The following is a 26,744-nucleotide window of genomic DNA, read 5'->3' on the forward strand; positions in this document are numbered from 1 at the left end:
TGTTTATTCATTTTTTTCAACTGCTCTTATCATAATTTAAGAAGGATTAACCTTGTCACTGACAAACCAAACAGCCTACAAGATGAGAAAGTATGTGTAGGAAAAATGTATTTCTCCATTAAAAGTAGTTTTCTATGATGGAAATATAAGTAAGAAAGTTTAATTCACATGGTGGTTTACACTTAAATGGAGACATAAACTGAAATAACCTCAAATTTGTTTATTTCATTTTGGAGCTTTGATCCTGAGAATCTTGTGTGTGTGTATGTGTGTGTTTGTACTTATATGTATACTGTGTGTGTGTATGTGTGTGTGTATACACACACACATATACACACACACATATATATACATATATACATAAATATTTGTTTAATCTAACAGCACATTAATATATGAATCTGTTTGTGTAGATATGTTGAAACAAGTAACTATAGATGTATCTGCATAAATGCAAAAGTGTCATGATATACCAAGTCCTATCATTAAATTAATGTTAACAGTTCACTTGACTTTTTTGTAATTAGACATAAGTATTATACAGTCACTTTTGAACTTACCACAGTGGTCTTGATGTTCCCCTAAATTACAACTAAATAATTCACATACCTCCAGGATGAAATATAGCCCCTTCCTATGTAATGCAGTGATAACTGCCTTCCTTTCTCCTTCTTGTATGCTGCACTCCATCTCCCAACGGGGAGCATTTTAACTGGCTATTCCCCTTGCTTAGAATACTCTCCTTCTTCATCTTCATCTCCTGCCTTTCCTGGTGGCCTCCCTGTTTTCCCTCAAGGCTCAGCTAAAGTCTTACCTTCTGCAAGAAGAGGTCCTCCTTAAACTGAGCTCCTTCCCTCTGGGACAGCTTTCCTGTGTATATATTTTTTGGTGCTTAGTTGTTTGCATGTTGTTTTTGCCATTAGACCATGAGCTCCTTGAGAACAGGGACTGTTTTATCTTTCTTTGTATCCCTAATACTTCATACAGTACTTGGAACATATTAGGTGCTTACAAAATGGTTTCTCATTTGACTTTGTTATATGAAGGTGTTACCGAATCAACGTCAATAAGGCATTCCTTTTCACTTATTTTTCCAGTAGTGATTATGGGTTTGCAAATTTTCTGCCTGGAAATGCTGCACATTTTAAAAACAGCTGATAGGGTTGGGGTGTGCAGTCTGTAGATATGAAATGGAGTTTTTTTTAATACAAAGCAAACCAGTCTGTGTGAATATGAGCTAAAACTGATACACTAATTGTACATTTACATAGAGAAATTACATAACTAACTTCTACTTCATGTGCTTTCAGTCAATAAAATATTGTCCTGTGTTTTTCTTTAAGCAGTTAAATAATTCTGTAATTAACTTGAATAATGTTAATCTGAATGATTGAGGTAGCAGCACTTTCCATGGAAGGAAGGATGATTGTTTGCTTCAGGACTTTTTTAGTGTAAATCAGGAATTATAAGGGTGGAGAGAGTAAGGAGAGAAAGTGGAAGGAATTTAGTCAGCTTTCTTGTGTCTTTAAGGGTGTTCTATGGAAGAGGGATGAAGAATGATTGATTTCTGGCTTGTATTTGAAGACTGCAGAGTATGATTTTCCTATTTATTTCTTATTGCAGCCACGTTGCCAAAGAGTTCTTCTTTTAATAGATCTGGTCCAGGTTCACAGTTAAATACAAAACTACAGAAGGCACAATCATTTGATGTGGCTAGGTAAGTTTGTTTGCCTTTTGATTACACTAATGAATGGCCTAATTAAATAATAAATTCATTAACTATTTAACACCTACATTTTAAAGTGAGTTAACAGTCTTTATTATTTTCTTATCACATAATTTCTGTAACTATGCAAAATATCATTGGTGTTCTATAAATGTTGGCTCATGCTGAGAATTAATTGAGGAAAAACAGGTTTTGTTATTTCTTGTGTGCTTTGATTACCAAATATATTTTTCCTAACAGCATAGTATTTCTTCATTCATTACGTGTATCACCTACAAAGATATTTCCATTAAAGAACGGTTTTGTATGCTGTCCATCTTCCAGCACAGACATAACTATTTTTGTGTCATGGACTCATTTGGTATTCTGGTGAAGCCTGTGGACTACTAACAATGTTTTTAAATGCATAAAATAAAATACACAGGATTACAAAGAAATACAATGAAAAAATCAATTTACCTACTTAGAATTAGACATTTTAAAGTAGAAAATGAAATTTCCATATAAAGATGCTAGACAAAGGTGTTTAATTGCTATTACAATAGAGGATTTTGTTTTTAAGCATTCTTCAGAATTTTCTCATAGTTTTTTTGTGTCTTTAGACATTAAAAGGAAGGTTCCACTTAGTTCAGTCTTTGGTTGATTGTGAACCAGAAACTCTTTTTAAATTAAAAATCTTTATAAAATGGTTTGTTTCATTTGCCTTCTATTTGTCTACAGAAGAATTTGTTGAACATAATTTTAAAAATATGTTTTGAAGAACTTTGCAGAAGTTGTGTAGTGCCATTGATTTACGGTATGCCTGTTATGATGATAATGAAAGCCACACAAGAAAATCTATCTTCTTATTTCAAGTTTATATATTAGTAGATGTAAGAAGTTGGGCACAGTGGACTCTGACCCCATGAACTAACTTGGAAGTTGTTTGTTTGTTTTTTTAACTGAATCTTTTATGTGAGTTTTTGTTTTCATTTACTGCCTTTTCTTTCTCAATATTGACTATGTTTCTAAATTTTAAGTAAATTTATGGTTCTAGTTCTTTGAGACTTTACAAAATGTTTTCTGTCCCATGCACAGGGGTCTTCAAAACCTAGAGGGATTTTTGTTATGTAAATGATGGTACTAAATATTAGTGCAGTTAGAACTAGCTCACCTCAAGATGTCATCTTTTTGATATGAATAGTTTAAATTCCTTGCAAATAATCATAATTCATGACTAGTTTAGAAAAGTTATGTCTTAGGGAGGCTGCAGAACAGCACTTGACTTGATAAGTATAATCTGGCGCCTTACTCATATGTAACACTCCCTCTACTCTGTTAGTGCAATATAAAGATAAATTAACTTCTGATAAGAAAGTAAGAATATAAATTAGCAGAATATTAAGTTATTTAAAATGAGGGAATTATTACAGCAGAATTCACAGGTGGAGTCTTCCTTGTAAGTTTTTTTCCCCATTTAAAGAATTTATTGTAAATTTTTGTCACCTTTCAGAAATTAATTATTCAATATGAATGAACATATGTTTGTGCCTTATAGTCACTATTATAAAGCGCTTTATTGTTGTATTAGAAAAAATATCTATTACTTTGTAATTTGGAGAGTTGAATTTACAAAGACATTTTTCAGATACTAGGATATTCGCTGTTATATACAAAAATCTAATATAGAGAACAGAAATTAAAATTGATAGGCTAAGCTTCTGGTTGTTTTAACTTTTGCAGAGTAACATGGAAATTAGCCATTAGTAGTATAATGAAGAGAAACGTCTTGATGAAATAATAATTGTAACCCACATCTACAGTGATATGTCATCATTATGCTTAAATAAAAGGTTACTTTAGATTAATTTTCTTGGTAGTCTATGTTCAGCTCCTAATTCAAAAGTGTCATTATCAAGAGTATTTTGTCATTCTATGGGTAGTATCATTTAAGCAACTAATCCCTGAATAGATCTAGATCCAAATTAAGTCCTGGAAAGGAATTTTCTTCGTATCTGCGTCAAGGCATATTGGCAAGAGAATGCTTATCATTGGGTTGCCATCCATCTTTTTTTGTGCCATCAGTTTTCCTTGTGAGTATTAGGTCATTTGGTTCCTCGTCTGTAAAGGTCTTCAATGCTGCTTGGAGCCAGCCTTGAAGCCAGACTGCCTTGCCTCTGACACATTCTGGGCAAGTCGATTAACCTCTCAGTGCACTAGGCAGTTCTCTAAGACTCTTTAAATTGCAGGGAAGGGGCTGATCTACCTTGGTAGAGGGATTTTCCTTATCTGGAGTTCCCTGTAGCATTGTCATCTGAGATCCACTGTGTATCTCTTGGTTGGAATTTAAACCTCTCAGAATGACAGCATCTTATCATTTCACTTTAATAAAAAACTATATTTTTATTTTTGGTATGTGAAAAATTAAGACCTAAGTGCCTTAAGAGGTTGACACTCCTTACTTTAGAGTGATAGAAATGGTATAGGATTAACAACCACTATGTTATCACTTTTGCTTTTTAGCAATTTTCTATCCCTTTTGACTAGCCTTCAGCATATAGTAAATAGAGCCCGTAAGTTGGAACAGCCATTTGGACTGAATTTATGTCTGTGTTAAAAGGTGAATAGATTATCTTTTTGGTAAATATGCATATTGAAATAGAAAATTAATAGATATGAGAATAAATAAGAAATGAAAGCTACTGCTTTTTTTTTTAAGGCAGTTAATTTAAGCAAAGGGAAATCATAGACATAGACAAATTCTTGCTACTAATTTTTATCTTTTTAAATTCTTCTCTTAGTGCCTCTCCTGTGGCAGAATGGGCCGTTCCTCAGTCATCAAGACTGAAATATAGGCAACTGTTCAATAGCCACGACAAAACAATGAGTGGACATCTAACAGGTATTCAGATGGGTTAATATATGAAAAGTAATTTTGAAAAATGTGATCTGGTTTTTAAGTTTCATCCTTTGCTGTATCATGAAAACACTAAATTTTCTGTTTAAACACTTCCAACAGAATTAAATAAAAACAAAACAACTTTGCTAAAGCACTTTTCTTAATTTGCATATTCTTGAATAATACTTTCCTTCTCTATCTACCTTGTTTCTGTTTATCTACTGGAATGCTTAGCTAATTTGCTTCTGTACCCCATAATAGGTTCTCCATGGGAAAAGCTCTATTATTTGGGGTAGAAGAAACTATAATAATAATAGCTTTAGCATATTTTCATTTTTTTTAGGAAACTTTTTTTAAGATTTTGAAACCTTTATTAAAGTTTTCCAAGTGCTTTACGTGTGCTAGCTATCTCATTTTGATTACAGAAGAATTCCAGTCTTATCCAGAAACCTTTTAAAGTATACTATTAATGTATTTTTAAAGTAAATTTTTATCAGTCATAGAAATGCTTAGAGAAAAAGAATTATCTAGTTATGACGTTAAATATAAAGGAAATAGATTTTTAAAAATGGAAAAGCAGCATGATTCACTGAAAAAATATCAAATATGGAATCAGAGAACTTAGGTTAAAATCTGAAATCTACCACTTAATACTTAGTGGTAGCTTAGACCAGTCATTTAATCCCCCAGAGCCTCAGTTTCCTATAAATTGAGGTATTTTTATTTGAATGAACTCTAAGGGACCTTCCAGCTCTAAATCCAAAATCTTGTGATCCAATAAAAGCATATTTAGTTATTTCTTAACTAGTATTAAATAATTTAACATGTTCTTGACAAGGGGAAAACATTTTTGTAAGAACTTTAGTCCTTAGGAGTCATTAATTTGATAGCTTTTGTTAGGTATTCCTTATGAGTTCCTTTCCCTAAAGCAAAATATATGTGAGTATGGGTGTCCTTCTGACTTTACAGTATGTCAGTGGCAAACCTATTCAATTAGTCTTAATCATCAAATCCAATGACCTTTTTTCAGTCCTCATCCTGTTCAGCATGAGACTTTTAAATATCCCTTCCTTTTTGAAACCCTATCTTCTCCTTAGTTCTCTTCTTATTCTCTTCTTACCAGTTGCCTCATGGCTCCTTCTTGTTCTGCTTTGTTGTCTTCTCATCCTCTTTCTGATCCTTTAAGGTTTTGTCCTTGATTCTCTTTTCTTTACATTCTTTCCTCTTTGAAGTCTAAATCATTTCCAGAGCTTTGCCTGTCATTTCTAGGCAGATGACTCTCAAATCTAGATAACTAGCTCTAATCTTGTTTCTGAGCATCATACCTGAATCACCAACTGCCTGTAGGCCATCTCTACATGGATATACCTCAATCTCAACATGTCTAAAATTAAGCTTATTAGCTTTCCCTGAAAGCATACTCTTAAACTTCATTATTTCTGTCAGTAGCATGAGTTTACCCTGTAGCCCATATTTGAAGTATTCTTTTTTGACTTTTTCCTTTGCCTTACCTTATAGATCTCATAAACCACCAAGTCCTTTCATATCCTACCTCCACAATATGTTTCACCTCTGACCTCTTTGCTTTCTTTCTGGTGATACTACTCTTAGCACATTCACCCATTTGTACTACTGTGGCAGAGGTGGTAGAGTCCTTTTTTTTTTTTAATTTTTTTTCAGTTCTGAATTCTCTCTCTCCCCCATTGAGGAGTCAAGAAATACAATACCCATTATACCTGTAAAGTTATGCAAAATATATTTCCACATTAGTCATATTATGAAAGAAAGAAAAAAGAAATTTATTTCAATCTGTACTTATAACTCTAAGTACAGTTCTTTCTCTGGAAGTGGATAGCATTTTTTATCATGAGTCCTTTGGAATTGTGAATTATTGTTGTATTATTGTATTACTGTGTACAGTGTTCTCCTGGCTTTGCTCACTTCACCTTGCATCAGCTCATACAAGTCTTCCCAGGTTTTTCTGAAACCGTCTCTGTTTGTCATTTCTCACAGCACAACAATATTCCATCACAATCATATGCAATAACTTATTCAACTATTCCCCAATTAATGGCCATCCCCTCAATTTCCAGTGCTTTGCTACCACAAAAAAAAACAAAAAACCTTTTTTCTTTGATCTCTTTGGTGTACAGACCTAGTAGTGGTATTGATGGGTCAAAGGGTATGCAAAGTAATATAGCCCTTTAGACATAGTTCCAACTTGTTCTCCAAAATCACTGGACCAGTCTCTGATAGACTCTTAAGATGTCTTTTTACTTCTCTTCTTCCTCTAGTATACCCATACTAATCTACTTATGCATCCAAACTTACATTTACTTTGCTTTAGGAAAAAAAGAAGAACCAACCCTGTAATTTTAGTGAGTAGGTAAGAAGAACCAGCAAATTAATAACTAATAAGGAGTGAAGTTCTTAAAAACCGTGTGCTATTTGAGAGCTGGCTATTAAACATTTATAAGCACACTATAGGAAAGAAACCTTAATTTTGTAAATAAGGGATTTCTGAGTATCTAGATCAATTATCTATCCCTTATCACTATCAAGCATTTATTAAGTGCTTATTATGTGACATCTTCTGGGTATACAAATACCAAGAATGAAATGATGCCTGCAGTCATTCTAATTAGAGAAACAATGTATCTATGTCTATGTGTATATGTATACACATATATAAATGCACATGTATGTATATGTGTGTATAACATATAAACATGTATAAATGTTTATGGAATAAATATGGAGAGAATATAGGGAAAAGCTTCATGTACAAGGTGGTACCTGAACTGATTTCTCAAAAGAAGTAAGGGATTATTTCTCGCATGTGTGATGTACCAGAGCAGAGGCATGGAGATGGAGACTGTGTGTCTCAAGAAACAGAAAGAAGACCAGTTTGGATGGATCAGAGTACAGAAAGGGTACAGTGAAGGTAGAAAGATAGGTTGGGGCCAGGTTGTTAAGGACTTTAAAAACTAAACAAAGCTTATATTTGGTCCCAGAGGCAATAAGAAATCACTATAGTTTATCAAGTAGGGTGATTATGTGTTCAGAGATGTAATTAAGGAAAATCACTTTGGCAGTTGTATGGAGAGTTGATTAGTGTGGATACAGACTTTAGGTAGGGGAATCAATAAGGAAACCATTGCGGTAGTCCTGGTGAGAGTGATCTGGCAAGATCTGAACTTAAGGAAAATTAGTTTCATAGTAATGTGTAAACTGGATTGGAATGGGAAAGACTTGAAGCAGAGAGACCAGTTAGGAGGCAATTGCAGTTGTCCAGGAAAGAGATGTTGCAGGCCTGAACTATTGTGGTGGCTATTTGAAAGACAGTAATCAGATAGGGGAGATACTGTGAGGTAAAAATGTTGAAATTTGGTCACTGCTTAGATATTTGAGGTGAAGGAAGGATGGTGGTGTCTTCAACAGAAATAAATTTGGAATAGGGGTTTTGATGCAAAGGTAGTGAGTTCTTTTTTTTTCCACATGGTGCGTTTGAGATATCTCTGGGAAATCCAATGTGAAATATCCAAATGTTGATGTGAGACTGAAGTTCAGGGGAGAGATTAGAGCAGGATGCATGGACATCTGCATAGAGATAATAATTAAATGTTTGGTAGCTGATGAGGCCTCAGAGAGAAGAAAGGGCCCAGGAAAGAAATTTGGACCCTGAGTGATAATGACAATGAGTCAGCAAATGAGATTGGAGAAAGAATGGTCAAGACAAGTAGGATAACCAGGAGACAGTAGAATCATGAAAACTCAGAAGGGAGAAAGTATCCATCCAGGAGGGTAGGATAGTCAGCTGTGTAAAATGAAGCAAATGGGTCAAGAAGAATGAGGACTGAGAAAAGACCAAGAGATTTAGTAGTTAAGAGATCATTGACAACTTTGGAGAGAAAAGTTTGAGTTGGATGATGAGATTAAAGGCCAAATTACAAAAGATTAAATTAAAGGAGAAATGATAGAGACAAGGCAGGCATCTTTTTCTAGACATTTGTCTGAGAAATAGAGGAGATGGGGAGGATGATAGCTTGAGTAAGATCTAGGGGAGGGTTTTTTAAAGAGGTGAAGACAGTATATTTGAAGACAGTGATAAAACAGGTAGGAAAGATTTGAGTGAAAGAGTGGATGCTCTGTTGGAAAAGATGAAAAGGAATTGCACCAGGAGCATGTACAGAGGGGCTGATCATGACAAGGAGAAGGGTCTCCATAGTATAAGAGACTGAAGAGAAAGGAGGAGAGAGTAGAGAATATCAAGAAATTTTGAGATGAAGAGAAGGGAAAAAGAAGAATGGCCTCACTTTTCCCAGTAAAGTAAGAGGGAGGTGGTTACCTGAGAGGGTATGGAGAGGTGGAAGTGTGAGAACTTTGATGAAAGAAGAAAAGGATCGAAGTAGCTTCTATGGTCGTGAAATAGTTAATCAATTAGAAATATTAGGATTGTCTAGCAGTAATGAGGGCCTAATTGAAATGACATAACAAATTTATGGTGTTCCAGTCAGTATGATTTTTTTTTTTCCAGTATGTGTGATTTTGTCTCTATTTTTCAGCAGTAGGAATGGAGGAGACAGATGGTTGGTTATAATCCAGGGCTGGGGTTTGGTAAGGGATGACTATTAATAGAACAAGAGGCCAAAGAATTTGAGAAAGGAGTACAGTCTGGAGTTGAATTGGTTAACTGTAGAGTTGTGATTGGAAAGAGAGAAAAGTGAAATCAGAGCTGGAGTAATGGACTGAGAAAGTATTGGAAAGTTGGGGTAGAGGAATTGGAAATCTTGATCAAGCTAAAGAATGGGTTTAGGAGGAGTAAGGTATAGGGAGAGATGGAATAATAGGACACTATATTTAGATAATGTAATGTAAGAGTTTTGATCAAGGAAGAGATAGATTAAAATTTTAAATTCTAAACTTTTAGAACTAATATGTCCATTCTTCTTTGGTAGTCACTTATTCCATTTTACTGATATTTGATTTCTTTTCTGTTCTGTTTCTTAGTATATATACTAAAATCATTATAATTCTAATTCACAATACACAAGACTAATTCTAATACACAAGACTGAACAGTATCAATATACAGAACACTGATTTTTGCCTAAAGTGAATACCTACTGATTCATCCTGTTAACTTTTTCCTGTATCTGTTAGGTCCCCAAGCAAGAACTATTCTTATGCAATCAAGTTTACCACAGACTCAGCTGGCTACAATATGGTAAGAAATTAAAAGTGTTTTTATTATAGACAGAGTTAATCTCACAAATATTTTAGATTTACCTTTTGTTAGGTTTAGAGAGAGACTGAGTGTGCTGAATTTCAAATATTGTTTTTGGTTTCTTATCATTATCTTGTTTTTCAAGTGGATGTTAAACCAGTGCATTGGGGATGATTGAAATATATAGTTCCTGTGGTGACTTATACATGGAAATGGAATCTATCCTGTGAGCTTATGTGCTGAATAGGTCATTTTTATATATCATGTGTTTATTTCCTACAGTGGACATTAATTTGGTGTGTTCTAGTTTGTGTCAAACTCCATTCACCTGCCTCTTGATGGTATGAATGGTAAAAACTAAAGGCACCTGCTATTAATCACATTATAGGCATTATATACCCAAGTCTGAGAAATCTGAGCTACTTATTTATGTATATGGGGACTCTTAGCTTGTTGAGAGCTACTGCGGCCCAGGCTCCATCTAGGCTTTGTAGGGGCACGCTCTTAGAATTATATTACAACATTCTTGCCTCTATTCCAAAGAGATATAAAAATATTATGGTATCATTCTTCTACCAAATATAACTTTAAAATATATCATACCAGTTATGCAGGGAGGGCTGTGTCTTTCTTGCCTACTTACCTGCCTTAGCTAAAGCAGTGCTGGTGTTAGAGCCGGAAGGCATTTGGGGAGAGAAGGCAAAGGCATACCTTTTCATAAATGGTTCTGCCTCACTTTAAAATGGGTGCCTGGGGACAAATTAACTACAAAGTTTACATATAATGAAAACCTAATGTGATTTTAAAATCATTTTGGGGTTCCAGAAGCAACTGGAAAGTGAAGCAAAGTGTTCTTGATTGATGGCATGGAGATAGTTCAGTGTTCCAATGTAGCATTCTCCTTGTTTGAATTTATTCATCCATTAACATAAACCTGGCATTTGCTGTGTATCATTCTTCAGTTGTTTTGTCAGTTAGACTCTTGGAACTGCAGTGGAAAGTTGCTTTACTATAATAATCAATCTGTAGTCATTGTGAAATTTCACTTCTAAAAATTAACAAATGGTCATGACATTATAAATATAATTTTAAGGCATCCATGTGCTCCATTTTAGAGCATCATAGTGGATCAGCCTTCCAGTGGCAGAAGGAGTCCTCCAGCCTGTGTGATTCTTGTTCATCTCCTTCACACATAAATCCTCTATAGGGAGCCCACTTGCTGCATACCTTTCTTTAGGTCCCTTAACATTCCTGAGAAAGGACTTTGGTATAGTGAACAGTATGCTGGGCTGAGCAGCAGGAGAGGCTTGGAAGAAGAAGTTATTCACCAATAGATAAATGCCAAAGGATAAGAACAAACAATCCTCAAAAGAAGATTGCAAACCATTAATAACTATATGAAAGAATGCTCCAGTCATCAATAATAAGAGATGAAAATCAACAACTGGCAATGATGACAAAAGTCAGAAATAGCCTATATTGGAGGAGCTATAGGAAGACGTACTCTTAACACTACTGGTAGAATCATGAATTGGAATAAGTGCTCTGTAAGGCAATTTGGAACTGTGCTTAAAAAAAAAAAAAGCAAATTGAAATATCTGTACCCTTTGACTCAGAGATCCCATTGCTTGGCATATACCTTAAAGATGTCAGAGGCAGAAGGGTCACATATACACCAAAATATTCGTAGTTACAATGACCTGGAAGGCAAAAGTAGATGGCCGTCAATTAGGGAATGGCTAAACAAATTATGGAACAGTAGTATAGTGGAATGTACTCTGTACCCTTCAAGAAACAATGGATTGGTTGAATTCAGAGAAACATTGGAAAAGTTATATGAATTGATTCAGAAGAAAACATACACAATCATTGCAGTAATGTATGTGTAAAAAAGAAATGAAACTGAATGCTTGTAATTATGATAACAACTGAGCTTGGACCAGGAAAAGCATTAAAAAAATGCACCAACTTTACTTCATTATAGAAATGGGACTATGGGTATGGGGTATTTTGTGTATAGTCAGTACAGTCAGACATAATTGTTGCATTACTTAGTTTTGCTGAACTGTGTTTGGTTGTTGTTAAAAGAGCTCACTGGGCTTGGGAGGAGAGGCATTATTTTCAGAAATGAATAAGATTAAATGTTTTAAAAATAAAATGAGGGGGAATGAGACTATTTGACCTGAAATCTCTTCCAGCTCTATACTATCTAGATCTGTAATTTTATGATTGTATGACCCTTCTGTTTTTGGAGTGACTGTGATAAAATAGCAGAAAAAGAGGCTAACTATGCCCAGAATCATATAATTTTTAGGCTAGCTATAAACATTAACTATTGATACTCTATATGTGACTCCTTGTTCATGAATTAACAAGTTGATATGTTACTAGAAGATTTGAACTGTATCAATATTTATATTCATCCTTACTGAAACTAGAAGACATAGAAGTGTCATTAGTTGCCTTTGGACATTTCAAACTGAATATCCTGGAAATATTTTAAACTGAGTATATCTAAAATTGAACTCATGATATTTCTCCCCTTTCTCACACTTTGCTATTTCTGTCAGAAGTATCGCCATCCTTCAAATCTCTAAGGTTTCTAATCTTGGCATTATTCTAGGCTCCTCACCTCACATATCCAGTTAGTTGTCAAATCTTGATGTTTCTACCTTCACAACATCTCTCAAGTTCAACCTCTTCTCTCCATTCCTTCAGCTACCATCTTAGTTCAGATCCCCGTGAGCTTTTGCCTTGGTTGTTGCAACAGTCTTTTACTTAGTCTCTGCATCTGAGTCCCTCACCACTACAGTCCATCCTACACGCTGCTGCCAGAGTTATTTTTCTGACCATCTGACTCTCCTCCACCTACTCCAGTGGATTCCTATTGCCTCTTCAACAAAATAGAAACTCTTCTGTTTAGTTTTTAAAGTCTATACATTCTGGTTTCAAACTATCTTTCTAGCCTCCTTGGATATTGCTTCCCTTCCAACACATTGCAGTCAAGATGAATTGGATTTCAATATGGTCCTCACACATAACATTCCATCTACCTTTGCTTTGGTTGTCCCCCATGCCTGTCATACACTTTCTTCTTACTTCCACCTCACAAAGTCTCTCTCTACCTTTTTGATGCAGTTCAAGCACCATTTTATGCATGAAATGTTTCCTGATCTCCCCAACTGCTAGGGCCCTCCCTGCTAAACTACTTTGTAGTTTATTAACTTTATATTTATATATTTTTGTATTTATTAACTTTATATTTATGCAATATATACTTTTAATGAACTTGTCCTGTCTTATAATGTAAGCTCATTGTAAGAATGTTCTGTTCTTTGTACTTTTACCCACAGAGGCACTGTGGATGGCACATAGTAGGTACTTAATAAATACTTATTGATTAATAAAGGAGTTTCAGTTAAATAGAAATTTTCATAAGCATTTCCTCACTTAGAGGAAATTCCTCACTTAGAGGAATTCAACTGATCCATTTGGACACTCAAAGTTACAAACATCATTTTATGGTACAATTGTTCATCCCACCTTGCAGTATTCATGATGAGCATAAACAAAAATGATCACTATGAAGACAGTATACCTTATAGGCCAATACCTATGGTATAGGATAAAGAGGTAGATTCTATTAAGAACTTGACCACTCCTCCCAACTATGTCAGTATGGACACTGGTCATTAGTGAATTCATTTCAGTTTTAGTAAGCATTTGAGTGCCTGCTGTGTAAAGGCACTCGAGCCACAATGAACAATAGCCCTTGCCATTAAGGAACTTGCATTCTACTGGACATGTACAATATTTGCACAGATAAATGAAGAGAAAGATAATTTGATGAGCTAGAGAGCAGCAACATTGGGGGTGGTGGAGAAATGAAAGACTTCCATAGGACATGGTGCTTGAGTTGAACCTTGAAGGAAACTAAGAATTTTGAGAGGTGGGGTTGAGGGGTTACATTGGAAGCAAGGGGGAAAGCCTTTGTAAAGCCATGGAGAGAGAAGATAGAATGCTGAATTTAGGAAATAAGTGAGCCAGTTTGGCTGGGAAGTAAAATATTTTGAAGGGGAATAAAGTTAAAGAAATGGATGACCAAAAAAAAAAGTTAGAAAATTTGGGTCAGGATTTGGCCTGCCAAAGCCACCAAAGGCTTGAATGCAATACTAGTAACAATAATAGTATTCATGACTGACTACTACTTAGTGCTTTAATGTTTGTAAGGCACTTTATATACATGGATATATAAAAGAGATTTTATATATGTGTGTGTGTTTGTGTCTATCAGCTTCATCATGTGTGAAAAAGAGATAATAACAGTGGCTTACCAGCCACAGGGAGCTAATTGTAAGGTGAAAAAGAGAGAGATACACATACATGCATATATACAAAAAATATAATTATACACACATTTTATATATAATACACATTGTATTTATATTATATATATAGACACACATGATATACACACAAGACTCATATACATTATATATTACATAAAATATATTATAGTTATATTATGTATAATATATAAAGAGATATATGTATTCTGTATATGTATCTGTACAAAGTATATGGTATTTAATGTATATACACACACATAAACATTTCTTTTGTTGTGTATACATATATATATGCACATATAGACATTTATAATATACACACACATTTTTTTTTTTTGCCTTACAATAGCCCCATGAGGTTAGTAAGCAGCTGTCCCAATTTTTAACATGATGAAGCTGAAACATAGGTTGTTTGACATGCTCATGGCCACCTATCTGGTAAGTGTCCATGGTAGGATTTGATACTAGATTGATCTGACTCCCAGTACACATCTCTGTCTACTATACCATGTTGTCTCTCAGTAGCCTGACATTTTTTCTTCAAGAAGAAAGGCATAGAAACGAGTAGGAGAAAAGACATTTGAATCTTTAGGAGCTCCTTTGTTGGGGAATATGTTCAAATATTTGAGAATATGGTATTTGAGAATATTCAAAATGCAAGACCTAAATACATTGAGTTTTAATTTCACTTGTTGGTATTGAAGGCAAAAATAAAGGGCTTTTTTTGGTCATTCTAATAAAGTCATTGAATTTTAATAAAAGATTCTAACGAGGACACCTTTAATATTTTGTTCAATAGGAATCTTTCAGATATTGATCAAGATGGAAAACTAACAGCAGAAGAATTTATTCTGGCGATGCACTTAATTGATGTGGCTATGTCTGGCCAACCCCTACCACCAGTACTGCCTCCAGAATATATTCCTCCTTCATTTAGGTAAGAACAATATGACTCTCTTCCTGTGTTTCAGACTTTGCCACTTAAGAATATTTTTAATAATTACTGCTTTCAATGGTGTTTTCTCAGTTCTCATCCTCCTTGACCTTCCTGAGACTTTCTGTACTGTCTGGAGTCAGCATGGAGTAATTGACAGGGTCCTGGACTTGAAGTTAGTAGGCACTGAGTGCAAACCCTACTTCAGACACTGACTAGCCGTGTGACATCCATGTCTTACCCCTTTCAAGCTATTTTGGGTCTTCTTTTCTTGCTACATTCTCTTTCTTGATGATCTCTTGAACTCCCATAGTTTTATCACCATGCATATCTCTTCCAAATCTCTCTCTTTGTCTCTTAATCTATCTCAAGCCCTCATCTCTTTTGAGCCCCGGTCTTCTCTCCATTCATACAATAGCCACCATAGGTCAAACCTTCATCACCTCTCAGCTGTGATGGGTTCCTACCTGATCTACCAGCATTCAACCTCTCCCTTCTTTAATCCAATTCCACCGAGCTGCCAAATTTGATATTCCTAAATCACAGTCCTAACCATGTCTCTCCTCTGTTCAAAGAGCTCTGGTGGCTTCCTATTGTTTCTAAGATAGAATACAAACTTCTTTGTCATATAAAGCCCTTCACAGTCTGGCTCCAGCTTTTCTTTCCAGGCTGATTTGAGATTTCCCCTTTACATTCTCTGCAGTCCTACCAAATCGGACTTCTTGCTGTTTCTCATACATGACATTCCGTCTCCCATCTCTGTGCCTTTGCATAGGAATTTCACTGTAATGCACTTTCATTATAATTGTTCCACTACTAATTTTGTTTAGAAGTTCCTGAAATGCTTTCCCTTCTGTTTTTTCTTGGAACCCCTACTTCCCTTCAAGGCTCAACTTAAGTGCCACTTAGAGCCAGCTTATAGGGCCTTTTCTGCTTTCCACTGTTGTCAGGACTCTCTCCTTCTTGAAGTACCTTTCTGTTTGTATTATCTGTACACATGTTGTTTCCCTCCAGTAGAATGTAAGCTTCTTGATGGAAAGGACTATTTCATTTCAGTCCCTGTGTCTTCAGCATATTACAAGTGCTCAAAAATGTTTGCTGAATCGAATTGACCATGTGCAAATCACTTAACCTCTGTCAGTCTCAGTTTCCTCATCTGTAAAATGGAGACATTAAACAGTTCCTACCTCACTGTGTTCTTAGGAGGATCAAATGAGATGACCTAGACAAAGTATTTTATAAACCTTAAAGCACCATGTGATGATAACTAGCATTTTTGTAATGCTTTAAGGTTTGTAAAGCATTGTACATGTGATCTCATCTAATCCTCACCAGAACCTGGGAGGAATCCTTATTTTACAGATGAGAAAAGTAAAGCTCAGAGAGGTAGAATGATTTACCCAGGGTAAATTAGGTTAAACAAACATCAACTATATAAATGTGAGCTGTTATTACTATTTTCATCATCATTATAATTTGTTGTGGCAAGAGAATGCAAATTTATAATAAATCCTAGTTGTTGTAGGTCCTACATTAATCCATAATAATCTTGTTCTCCAAAATACCTTTGTTCTTTTACTGTAATTTTCCTACTGTATTTCTTACCAAAAAAATAAGTAAGAAGCTCTTTACTGGTGTTTGCTTTCCTCCAAAATGTAGGTTAATTCTTTTACTACATTCGTTGCATAAATTAGTACAAAGGGTGGAGTAAAACACAGTGAGAATTAGAATCTCTGAAAAATATCTGATTCTAATAATCCTTTGAGAGTTAACATTTTGTTTTTTAAAAGTAACATTTCTAAATATACTGGAAGAAATATTTCTCCTGTGATGTTTTTGGCCCTCTTCCTTATTAGTGCTACACTGATAATGTATCAAATAGTAAGGCATATCAGTAGACTGATAAAGCACTGATTCAGTGTTTGTAATTCCATTTTCATTAAAATTCAAACTTTTTATTCAGGTTTAGAGCTGTGATTTGATAAATTTTGTGACTGTATAGTGTACATTTTTTCCCTCATCACCTGAGAAGTGAGTAGAGCAAATGTTACCCAAACTATGACTTTTCCTCAATTATACATGGAATTTGCTGCATAATATGTATCATACAGCCGATTAGTGTGAATATCCGTGGTCATGAGAATTAAGTTCTAGTATGTCAGGCAGATTTTGTCCTGATTCAATTTGTATAAATAACCTTTTCACTCTATGTCACAATTCTCCAATATTTAAAATAGGACTGATATCTATCTTCTTCTCTACAACCATCATTGAAGAAAGAAAAACAGTGGGAGATAAACTAGACTGAGAGTCATTTTTGTATTTTTCTTCATTTCATGGGTTTGATGGCTAGAGAATTCATCACCTTAGCCTCTACATTGCATTGATGGCCCTAGGAAAGCAGACCCAGTTAATTATTGAGATTAAAGCCTTTCCACCATTATAGACAAGATCATATGAGCACAGAGCTAAATCTGGAAGGAACTTAAAAGTGTATCTAGTCCAATGGTTCTTCCCCTGGGACCTAGGACCCTTAACTTGTTTTTCTTTTTTCCCCTAACATTTTGATAACTGTATTTCAATATAATTGGCTTCCTTGGTGATCTTGTATATTTTACTGTTTCACACTTTTAAAAAAAGATTAATTCTGAACAGTTAATCTTGGAAAGAAATAATGACAAATGGTTTTTTGTTCTTGCAGAAGGGTTCGCTCTGGCAGTGGCATATCTGTCATAAGCTCTGTATCTGTAGACCAAAGGTTACCAGAGGAACCAGTGTTAGAAGAGGAACAGCAACCGCTGGAAAAGAAATTACCTGGTGAGTTGGTCTTTATGTTTTAATTGTGTTACATTATCTTTAAAAGTATGTTGTGATGTAGGGATGAAAACAATTTTTTTTTAAAATGAGAGTGGTCAAGAGGGAAACTTTGGAATATGAAGGAAAAGTGTGAGAGATTGTAAGCGGTCGCTATTTTAGGGTGTTAGTATACTAATCTCCTTTTACTTATAGTTTGACTGTATGTCTTAGGCTGAAACTAGGAAACGTTCAAGGATAAAGAATTTGCAGTTCTTGCCATGAAGAATCTTATAATAGAAATAGGGTTGGTAGAAATAGATTGGGCTGCTATTTGCATGTCATCTACAGATTTGGAAATTAGGAAGATAAGCACCTTTTAGAGAACAACCACCTTTCATTAATTCCCTGTTGCCTAAACAAGGAAATACTTATCTTATCCAAGTATTGAAAAGCTTCAACATTCTGGCTCCGTCCTTGTCTTTCCAAGATGAAAAGATAACTAGTGGGGATGGACAGATCAAGTGAGGATTTTTTGAGCATTGAGGAGAAATGGCCATGTTTGTTTGCAGCAAGTAATGGGATCCTTGTCCAGGTAGAGGCGAGTCAACCTTCACAAGGAGAAGGGCCACCTCTTTATGTGTGAAAGGGATGAAGGCGGGGAGATAGTAACAGTAGACAGCTGAGTGATATGAGATGAGAAAGCAAGGAGAAAAGAGAGTTCTTGGCAAAAGGCCACGATTATTAGGTAAGGGAGAAGGGAGGGGAGGGGAAGCATGGGATGTTTGAGGAGGGATGGAAAAGTTTAGAAATGAAATCTGCCATGATGAGTGGGATAGTGAGTTGATTAGGGAGGTATAAAAGGATTGCCTTGTTTCAGTGAGGGCCCAATTGAGATTATGTAACATAAATTTGTAGAGGACCCAGTCAGCACAATTTAGTGATTTTCTTCAGCTTTGTTGAGCAGCGTGTGAATAAGAATGAAAGTGGTGGACAGTGTGAGTAATCTAAAACTTGGGCTTGGCAGGGGTAGATGGGCAATAAGATAAGTGAGTACTCAAGGAAAGAAGACAGCAAGTGCTATAATGGGTTCACCAAGGAATCACTGTGAGTAAGAGAGGAGTGAAAGTCACTCTGGTATGATGGCCAGGGAAAGAACTAAGGTATCAAAGAATTGGAGATCACTGTGAGGATTTGCAGATGACATAGTGAGATAAGGCTGAGGGAGGGGTGGAATGACAGCAGATTGTGATGTGATATGGGAATTTCTCAGTTCTGGAATGTGGAAGTGATTTCTTTCAGGGTAATGTCAAGATCAATAATATAACCATCTCTGTCTGTAGCTGAAATAAGTCGTGGGAAATGAGTAAGTTGAGGAACTGGAAGGTTAGGATTTTTGAGTATCAGTATGTATGTATGTATGTATTTTGAAGTCTCCTAGTATGAGGGCCAAAATTGAAGAGAAGAGAAAGACTGTCAGTCAGGCACTGAGTTTATTGAATAAAGGTGCCTTGCATAGCTGAGAAACATGTATCCTCCTTTCTGTTCAATATCCTCCAGAAGTCTATCATATCTAACTTTTCTAAAAGTTTTCTAAAAGAAGATACTTAACTTCTTCTTTGTTCTTTTAGTGGGTAGCTTTACCTTGTTCTGAAAGGGTGTAATTTGCTTAACTTTTCCTTTAAGTATTTAGATGCTATTCCATTTGGTTCTTATACATTTGGTATTCATATTAATTCATTGTCTATGGTACATTTCAGGAAAATGTAGTTTCCATTTCTATTTCTTTTAATTAAGTATATTTTTTTTGTGTTGCCTTGATTGCTCCCCCTCCATTTCTTTTTACTTAAGCTGAAGCATAACAGATTTTACTAGCCTCTTTTTTGTTAAACTCTGAATCTTTGTATTTCGATTGTGTTTTTTGAGAACAGCATATTGTTGGATTCTGCTTTGTAATAATTTCTGTTGTCTTACATTTTATGGATAAATTAATTTCATTGACATTCACAATTATGATAATTAATTCTGTGTTTCCATCCATTGTATTCTATTACCTTTTCCTTCCCTTACTTTCCCTGGTCCCTCTTTATAAAGAAGAAGGTGCCAACAGAGGTACTCAGCACCAGCGGTTTAAGTTGGATACAATATACTTTTGTTTCCTTGACCTCATCTAGTGCCCAATAAAAAATTCTTAGCTTTTCCTTTTAAAATTCTCTTTGTGATCCATCTCCTATAGTTAGAATTTGTTTTGCTTACTATTAACCCTTCCTTTAATCTTCCCTTTTTCTCTTTCCTTTTTCTTCCACCTCCTATTTCCCTTTTGAGGGAAAATGCATATCTTTACTCAGCTGTGTGAATGTATTTTCCCCTCCATTGACCAGGTCAGATGAGAGTGAGATTAAAGTGTCACCCACCCTCCCCATTTCTTCCTCCTTATTTGTGTGTGCCAATTATGTGAGATAGTTTTCCCCAACCTTCCTCTCCCTTTTCTCTCTCCATTGTATTCCTTTTCCTCTCCCTTTTCTTTCTTCTTTTAAGATTATCATAATGGAACAGAACTGCGCCCTTTCCCTCTATTCAGTGATGATAATGGGTTTCAGGAGACACACATGTATTATCTCCTAAAATTAGAAGGCATACAGTATATTCTCGTTTAGTTCCTTATCATTACTCACTTATGTTTACCTTTTTACGATTCTCTTGACTCCTTTATATTTCAAAGGTTCTATGATCTATCAGCTCTGGTCTTTTCATCAGGAATGCTTGGAAGTTTTCTGTTTCATTAAAGGCCATTTTTTGCCCTGTAAGATTTTTTGCTTAATTTTGCTGTGTTAAGTTATTCTTGGTTGTAAGCCTTTATATTTTTGCCTCCCTGTCACCATATCTCACAATGTCTCATCACGGCATTTTTGTTTTGTTTTGTTTTGCTTATTCTTCATGCTTACTTCCTGACTTCAGACTTTATGTTAAGGCTGGGCTCTGTGCACTTCTAGGGAGAATGTTTCTGCTGAGCTCATGTTCTTTTGCGTCATGTTGCTGGTCTCTGGGAGCATTGTATTATTCCAGGATCTCAGAGAATCTTAAGCTGGGGCCTTCAAGCTCTCATTGCTCCAAGAAAGTATCCAATCTAGGGTGAAGTCTGATCATTTGCCTCCTGGTCTTTGCTTTGCAAGTTCCTGACTTTTAGGTCTGAACAACCTGTGAGCTTTCTCCTGGTTGAAATTCCAGTAGATTGCTACTGGATTCAGCAGCTGTTGGCTACCTGTAAATCTCTGCAGGTTCAGATACCTGCTTCTTAATCTCACTAGTTTTCCAACACTGCTTTCTCCTAGTTCCCCTGTCTCACTGTTCCTTTTTAATCTCCATTGCTAGTTCTTGATCTGTCATGACTACTGATCTTGGATGTCTCCCGAGGCTCTGTCCTGAGCTTTCTTCTCCTTTCTCCCTAATCTGTTTCCCCTGGTGGTTTCATCAGCTCTCATGGATTTAACTCTATGCAGATGACTCATAGATATAGATAGGGACATAGATACAGATAGATACTTATCTATATAAGTATCTTTTATACTGCACTCTGTTCCATGAACTCTGTGGTTCATGAACTCTGGCCTGCTTGCAGGTCTTCACATTACATGCCATTTCCTTTCTCTGTGCCTGTGCACTTGTCTGTCCCTTGTACTTGGAATGCTGTGATGACCCCCGCCACCCAATCACTACCTCTTAGTTTTTCTAACTTCCTTCAAATCCTTCCTTCTGGAAGAGGTCTCTCCCACCCCCACCCCTACCTGCTAATGGCTTACTGCTGAGTCACTGTCATCTACTCTATATGTATCTTTTATCTATCTAGTTGTTTATATCTTGTCTCCCTCATTAGAAGGTAATCTCCTTGAGGGCAAAGATTGTGATTTTTGCCTTTATATCCCCAGTGCTTGGCATATACTAATAGCTTTAATAAATATTTATTGATTTGATCTGGCTCTGAAATCAGAGGATCTGAGTTCAAATTTTGCTCCTGGTGCTTAATATCTAGGTGACCTTGAGAAGTCATTTAATTTCCTGAGCCTCTATTTTCTTGTCTGTAAAATGAGGGGATTGGACTATATAGTCTTAAATGCCCCTTCTAGCTCTAGATCTATTATGCTACAAAAAAAATGTCTCATTCAAAGTAGCTACAAAATGCATAAAATATATGGGAGTTAATTTGCCAAGACATATAAATACAATTCAGGGCATATAAATACAATTACATAACATTTTTAAAGGAAATCACATTGCTCATGGTTGGGCTATGTCAATGTATTTAAAATAATGATACTATTTAAATTAACTTACAAATTTAGTGCTATACCAATCAAATTACCAATGGAATAATTTATAGAGCTAGACAAATTATTAACAAAATTTACTAAGAGGAAAAGTTCTAAGATTCTCAAAAGGAAAATTGGAAAAGAAGGCAAATGGTGCTTCCAAACCTAATTATATTATAAGGCAATAGTAATATCAAAACTGTTTGACCTAAGTTAAAAGAGAAAAACACACTATACAAGGAAGAGTCAGACCCAGTCAAACTGAAGAACCTCCTAATGTCTGATAAACTTGAAATTATACGTTATTTGTGGACGGACTCCCTATTTTGATAAGAATTGCTTGGAAAAGTAGTTTGGCAAAAATTAATTTTAGACCAAAAGCTAACACCATACATAACAAGCTTAAAATGGATGTGCCCTGAATATAAAAAGTCATACTATAAACAATTTTGAAGGAAATAATAATGGGTACTTTTATAGCTATGGTTAGGGGGGAATTACCAATAAAACAAGGTACACACTCCCTATAAAAGATAAAATAGCCTAGTTTGATTTCATGAAAGTGAAAATTTTCTGTACAAATAAAATCAGCACAGCTAGCATAACAACAAAAGCTGTTAAGTGAGAAAAAAAATCTTTACATATTTCTGATAAGGATCTGATATACAAGAAATATAGGGAACTAACACAAATATACTTTTCTGAAGTGTGTGCTTGACCATGTCACCTCCACACATCCAGTTAAAGTTCAGTGTCTCCCTAGTACTTCTAGGATAAAATATAACTACTTCTGTTTAGCATTTAAAACTCTTCCTAAACTGAACCTTTCTAGTCCTCTTTCACATTTTCTCTTTCACCTGCTCTTTGTTCTATCCAAACTGTCCTTTTTGCTACATGATATTCTATCTCTTGTTTCCATGCATTGCACTGGCTGTTCCCCATGTGTGGAATGCTCTATAAAATTCAGCTCAAATATCATCTTCTACAATGAAGCCTTTCCTTTTTCCCCATTAGTATTCCCTTCTTAAAACTACCTACTATTTTCTTTTTTGTATACTGTATATACTTATGTTTCACTTTTGTCTTTGTATCACCATCACTTAGCTCAATAAATGCTTGTGATTGATTTTGTTTCCTCTTGTGTTTGATTTTTTTTCTATTCTGCTCATTGTTTTTTAATTTTGCCTTGAGTACTCTGACCCTAACGTCATTTTAGTTTCTTATTTTAAGAATTTTATTTCTTCTTTTTCTTGTTCCATGATGTCTAGGGAGTTCATAAGATTTTATTTTCATGGGGGTAATATTGGTTCATTTTCCTTCATGTTGCAATATTTGTTCAATGATCTTTGTTTTCTTTCTGAAGTTTTGCTCAATTCTTCCCTCTAGTTATGTGATCTTCTCCCTGGGTTTATCTTCATATAATCTAATTTTTATACTTGCCTTTTCTCTTATATTAATGTCACTCATTCACATTTGTCCTCTTTCCTTTCCTCTGTTGCATAAGCCTCTGAGGGAGAGCTGTTGCACAGTCTTCGTCTTCTCATGTTGGGAGATAGGGATCAGCCAGGCCTAAGCCATTGCCCAAAGTAATTTCAAGGAACAGAGGACTCCCCACTTCCCCTATTTCCCAGTTTCCCTATCCTTCAGAACCGCTCCAGATGGTTTCTAACTTAATATTGAAATGCTGATTGCATGGGGAGGTGTGCAAGTCCTTACCATATAAATTAAACACTCAAATCTTCATCTTATGTCTGGGTCCGAACCCGACTAGGGGAGGGGAGAAGTGGGAAGTGGCTCCCTCAGGTCCAGTCTTCATTGCCTCTGAGCATCATGCATGTGTTCTATTCTGCCCAAGTCAGTTTACTTTTCCAGTCTCTCTCCCTCTCTTTCTCTGTTTCAGTCTTTCTCTATCTGTCTGTGTCTCTTGAAAGGGCTGAATAAAATACGTGTGTGTCACTTCTTGGAGAGTTGGTGGGATGTGTGTTCATGCCAAGGCACTGCCGTGGGTATTCCCTACCAGGACCAGAACTATAAGCCTACAGACTTGCTTGTGGTCATGGTAATGGGTTTCAGGAATAGGGCACACTGAATAAAAAACCTCTATTAAAATTATTCCATGTTAATTCATGAAGTTTAACCTTGTATGGAGATTGTCTTCCTTTTTTATGTATTCAACTGTAATTGGTCCATATCTGGTATATAATTACTTTATCGTGAATTTTGGGGATTGGAAAAGATTATAGAAAATAGCTTTTCTTTAATTTTGCTGGAGTGATCTTCTATGGTGTTTTATAAACGGGTTTACACTGTAAGTTGCTGTTCGCTTTAGCTGCTGTGTCTATCCATGTAGCAGGGAGAGCAAGCATTTGGTGTATAAAATGATATCTGAGCTCTTTTGGCCTTCTAATTGTGTTAACTGCTTCACAGTAGTTAACATTATTAAATTAACAATATCAATATCTTTTCCTATTTCCATTTCATATTTTTGACACAGATGGCTCATTTGAATAGGTCAGCTTAAAGCCATAACAATTATATGTGGTGACATCTTCTTATATTCATTCTTCTGACAGGAGACTGACTGTTGCTCTTACCAAGTAGTAGAGTGATTGAACCAGACAGCTAACTCTCATAGGAATCCTTTTTGAGTTAACAATCTTTTCCTGTTCCTGTTTGTTAAAATGTAGTCAGTTACTTGTTGATAATGTTCAGTGTTTACCTTGCCCAGAATGTCCCAACTCTTGAGCCTGGAGAGAGTATTCGTGATACATAGAGGTAGAGCCCTGCTATACTTACTGTCTGTAACTTTTGGTCTTTTCCATTTCTTAAACATAAACTGTATTTTCTAATTTTTTTTTCTATCCTTCTCTGTGCCCATATTTGGATTTATGTTGCCTAGTAGTAAAGTATGCATTGGCTTGTTTTGAAGGATCTTGTCAAATTCTACATAGATTTTCTTTACCTCTCCATTCTCTGCAGCACATTTTCAAGCTCAAGTTGCAATTATCTTCATAGTGGCTTTTTTGTTAGTGCTCATTATAAGCACTGCAAGACGAAATGGCTAAGGGTTACTTGAAGTGATGTTTATTGCCTTTGGGTGCAAGATCTGCCAGCTCTTTTATTGACTTCTTCAAGGAGAACCTGTGAGCCTTCCTTTCATTTAGCTACAATTTCCTTTTGTTCTTTGATTTCGTAACATGTAATATCAGTGTAGTATGCCAATAGCATGTTGATCACTAGATAGCACATTTAGAATAATTGTGAACCTAAGCACCCTCTATTAAATATTGAACTGTTGAATGCTGTAAATAAAATGTAAATGCTTCCAGTTTTAATTTTTGTGAGGTAAAGCACTCAGATATGTAATGTGGTATAGTGGGTAGAGGGCCAGCCTTGAAATAAGGAAGGTCTTGGTTCTAGTCCTGCTTTTGACATGTTAGTAGGTGTGACCTTGGACAAATCACCTAATGTCTCAAAAACTGTAGGCAACTCCCTAAGATCATTGTTTATAGACAAATTGTCAATCCTTATTACTGTAGGGTTTTTCCTACTTGATGCGTTCCCTACGCTGATGAAATCACATGTCAAACCAGTTTTTAAAAAAGTAATTGGAATTAAACAACTTATCTGAAAATTTTCCATCAAGCTCAGCTATAATAATCGGAATCTTTGGAGTCTTTGAAATTTCTGAGTTTCTTAAGATATGCCAGTGGTTTTACCATTGATTACAGCATGTACAGTTTTTAAAAGGATGTAGAAGATCTAGACCCTGATTGAGGTACACATCATAATAGATCAGTAAACACTTATTTAATTTTTTATGTGTGAGAATCAGTTAATAAGCATTCATTCAGAGCTGACTATGTGCCCAGAATTGTGTTAAGTATTGTGGCTACAAAGACAAAAATGTGGTGTCTACTCTCAAGGATTTCACACTCTAATAAAGGCAACAACATGAAACTACTTATGTTCATACAAGATATGTGCAGTATAAATAGAAGGTAATTTAAAGGAGAAGGCACTGGTGGGTTTGGGAATAAGGAGAGTCTGGGAAAGTCTTTTTCCAGAAGTTAGTATTTGAGTTATCTTGAAGAAGACCGGGAAGACAGGAGGAGGGAGAACGTTTTAGGTGTGGTAGTCAAAGGCAGGGAGTCAAGAGATGGAGGATCATGTATGAGAAGTAGCAAGTAGACCAATGTAGCTTGATCATGGGGTATATTGAGAAGAATAAAGTATACGTTATCATTGTTGTTGTTGTTGTTACTATTATCATCATTATCATTATACTGGAAAGGTAAGAAGGGGTTAGCTTATGAAGGTCTTCAAAAGCCAAACATCTTTGAGATGGTAGGGAGCTACTGGAGATCACTGTTCTTTAGGAAAATCACTTTGGCAGATGAATCAAGGATTGATGGTAGTGGGAAGAGACTTGAGGCAGGGAGAACAATTAGAAGGCTATTGTGGTGGTCTAGGCAAGAGTTGATAAGGGACTCAACTAGGGTCGAGGCTATGTTAGTGGAGAGAGAGGGA

At 35.6% G+C, this 26,744-nt stretch overlaps 1 protein-coding gene across 3 annotated transcripts in view; it reads left to right on the forward strand.

The window, feature by feature from the left end:
- The window catches only part of ITSN1 (intersectin 1), a 283,395-nt gene that overhangs the window by 85,422 nt on the left and 171,229 nt on the right, over positions 1 to 26,744 (forward strand). For all 3 annotated transcript variants that reach the window (XM_027875448.1, XM_027875446.1, XM_027875447.1), the window contains 5 exons: positions 1,624 to 1,717; positions 4,507 to 4,607; positions 9,768 to 9,831; positions 14,980 to 15,117; positions 17,816 to 17,931. In XM_027875448.1, coding sequence (XP_027731249.1) covers positions 1,624 to 1,717; positions 4,507 to 4,607; positions 9,768 to 9,831; positions 14,980 to 15,117; positions 17,816 to 17,931 — 513 coding nt within the window. The remainder of the gene's footprint in view (positions 1 to 1,623; positions 1,718 to 4,506; positions 4,608 to 9,767; positions 9,832 to 14,979; positions 15,118 to 17,815; positions 17,932 to 26,744) is intronic.

The sequence above is a fragment of the Vombatus ursinus genome, unplaced genomic scaffold (genome assembly GCF_900497805.2).
Source record: "Vombatus ursinus unplaced genomic scaffold, bare-nosed wombat genome assembly UNPS02014809.1, whole genome shotgun sequence".
Classification (NCBI taxonomy): Eukaryota; Metazoa; Chordata; class Mammalia; order Diprotodontia; family Vombatidae; genus Vombatus; species Vombatus ursinus.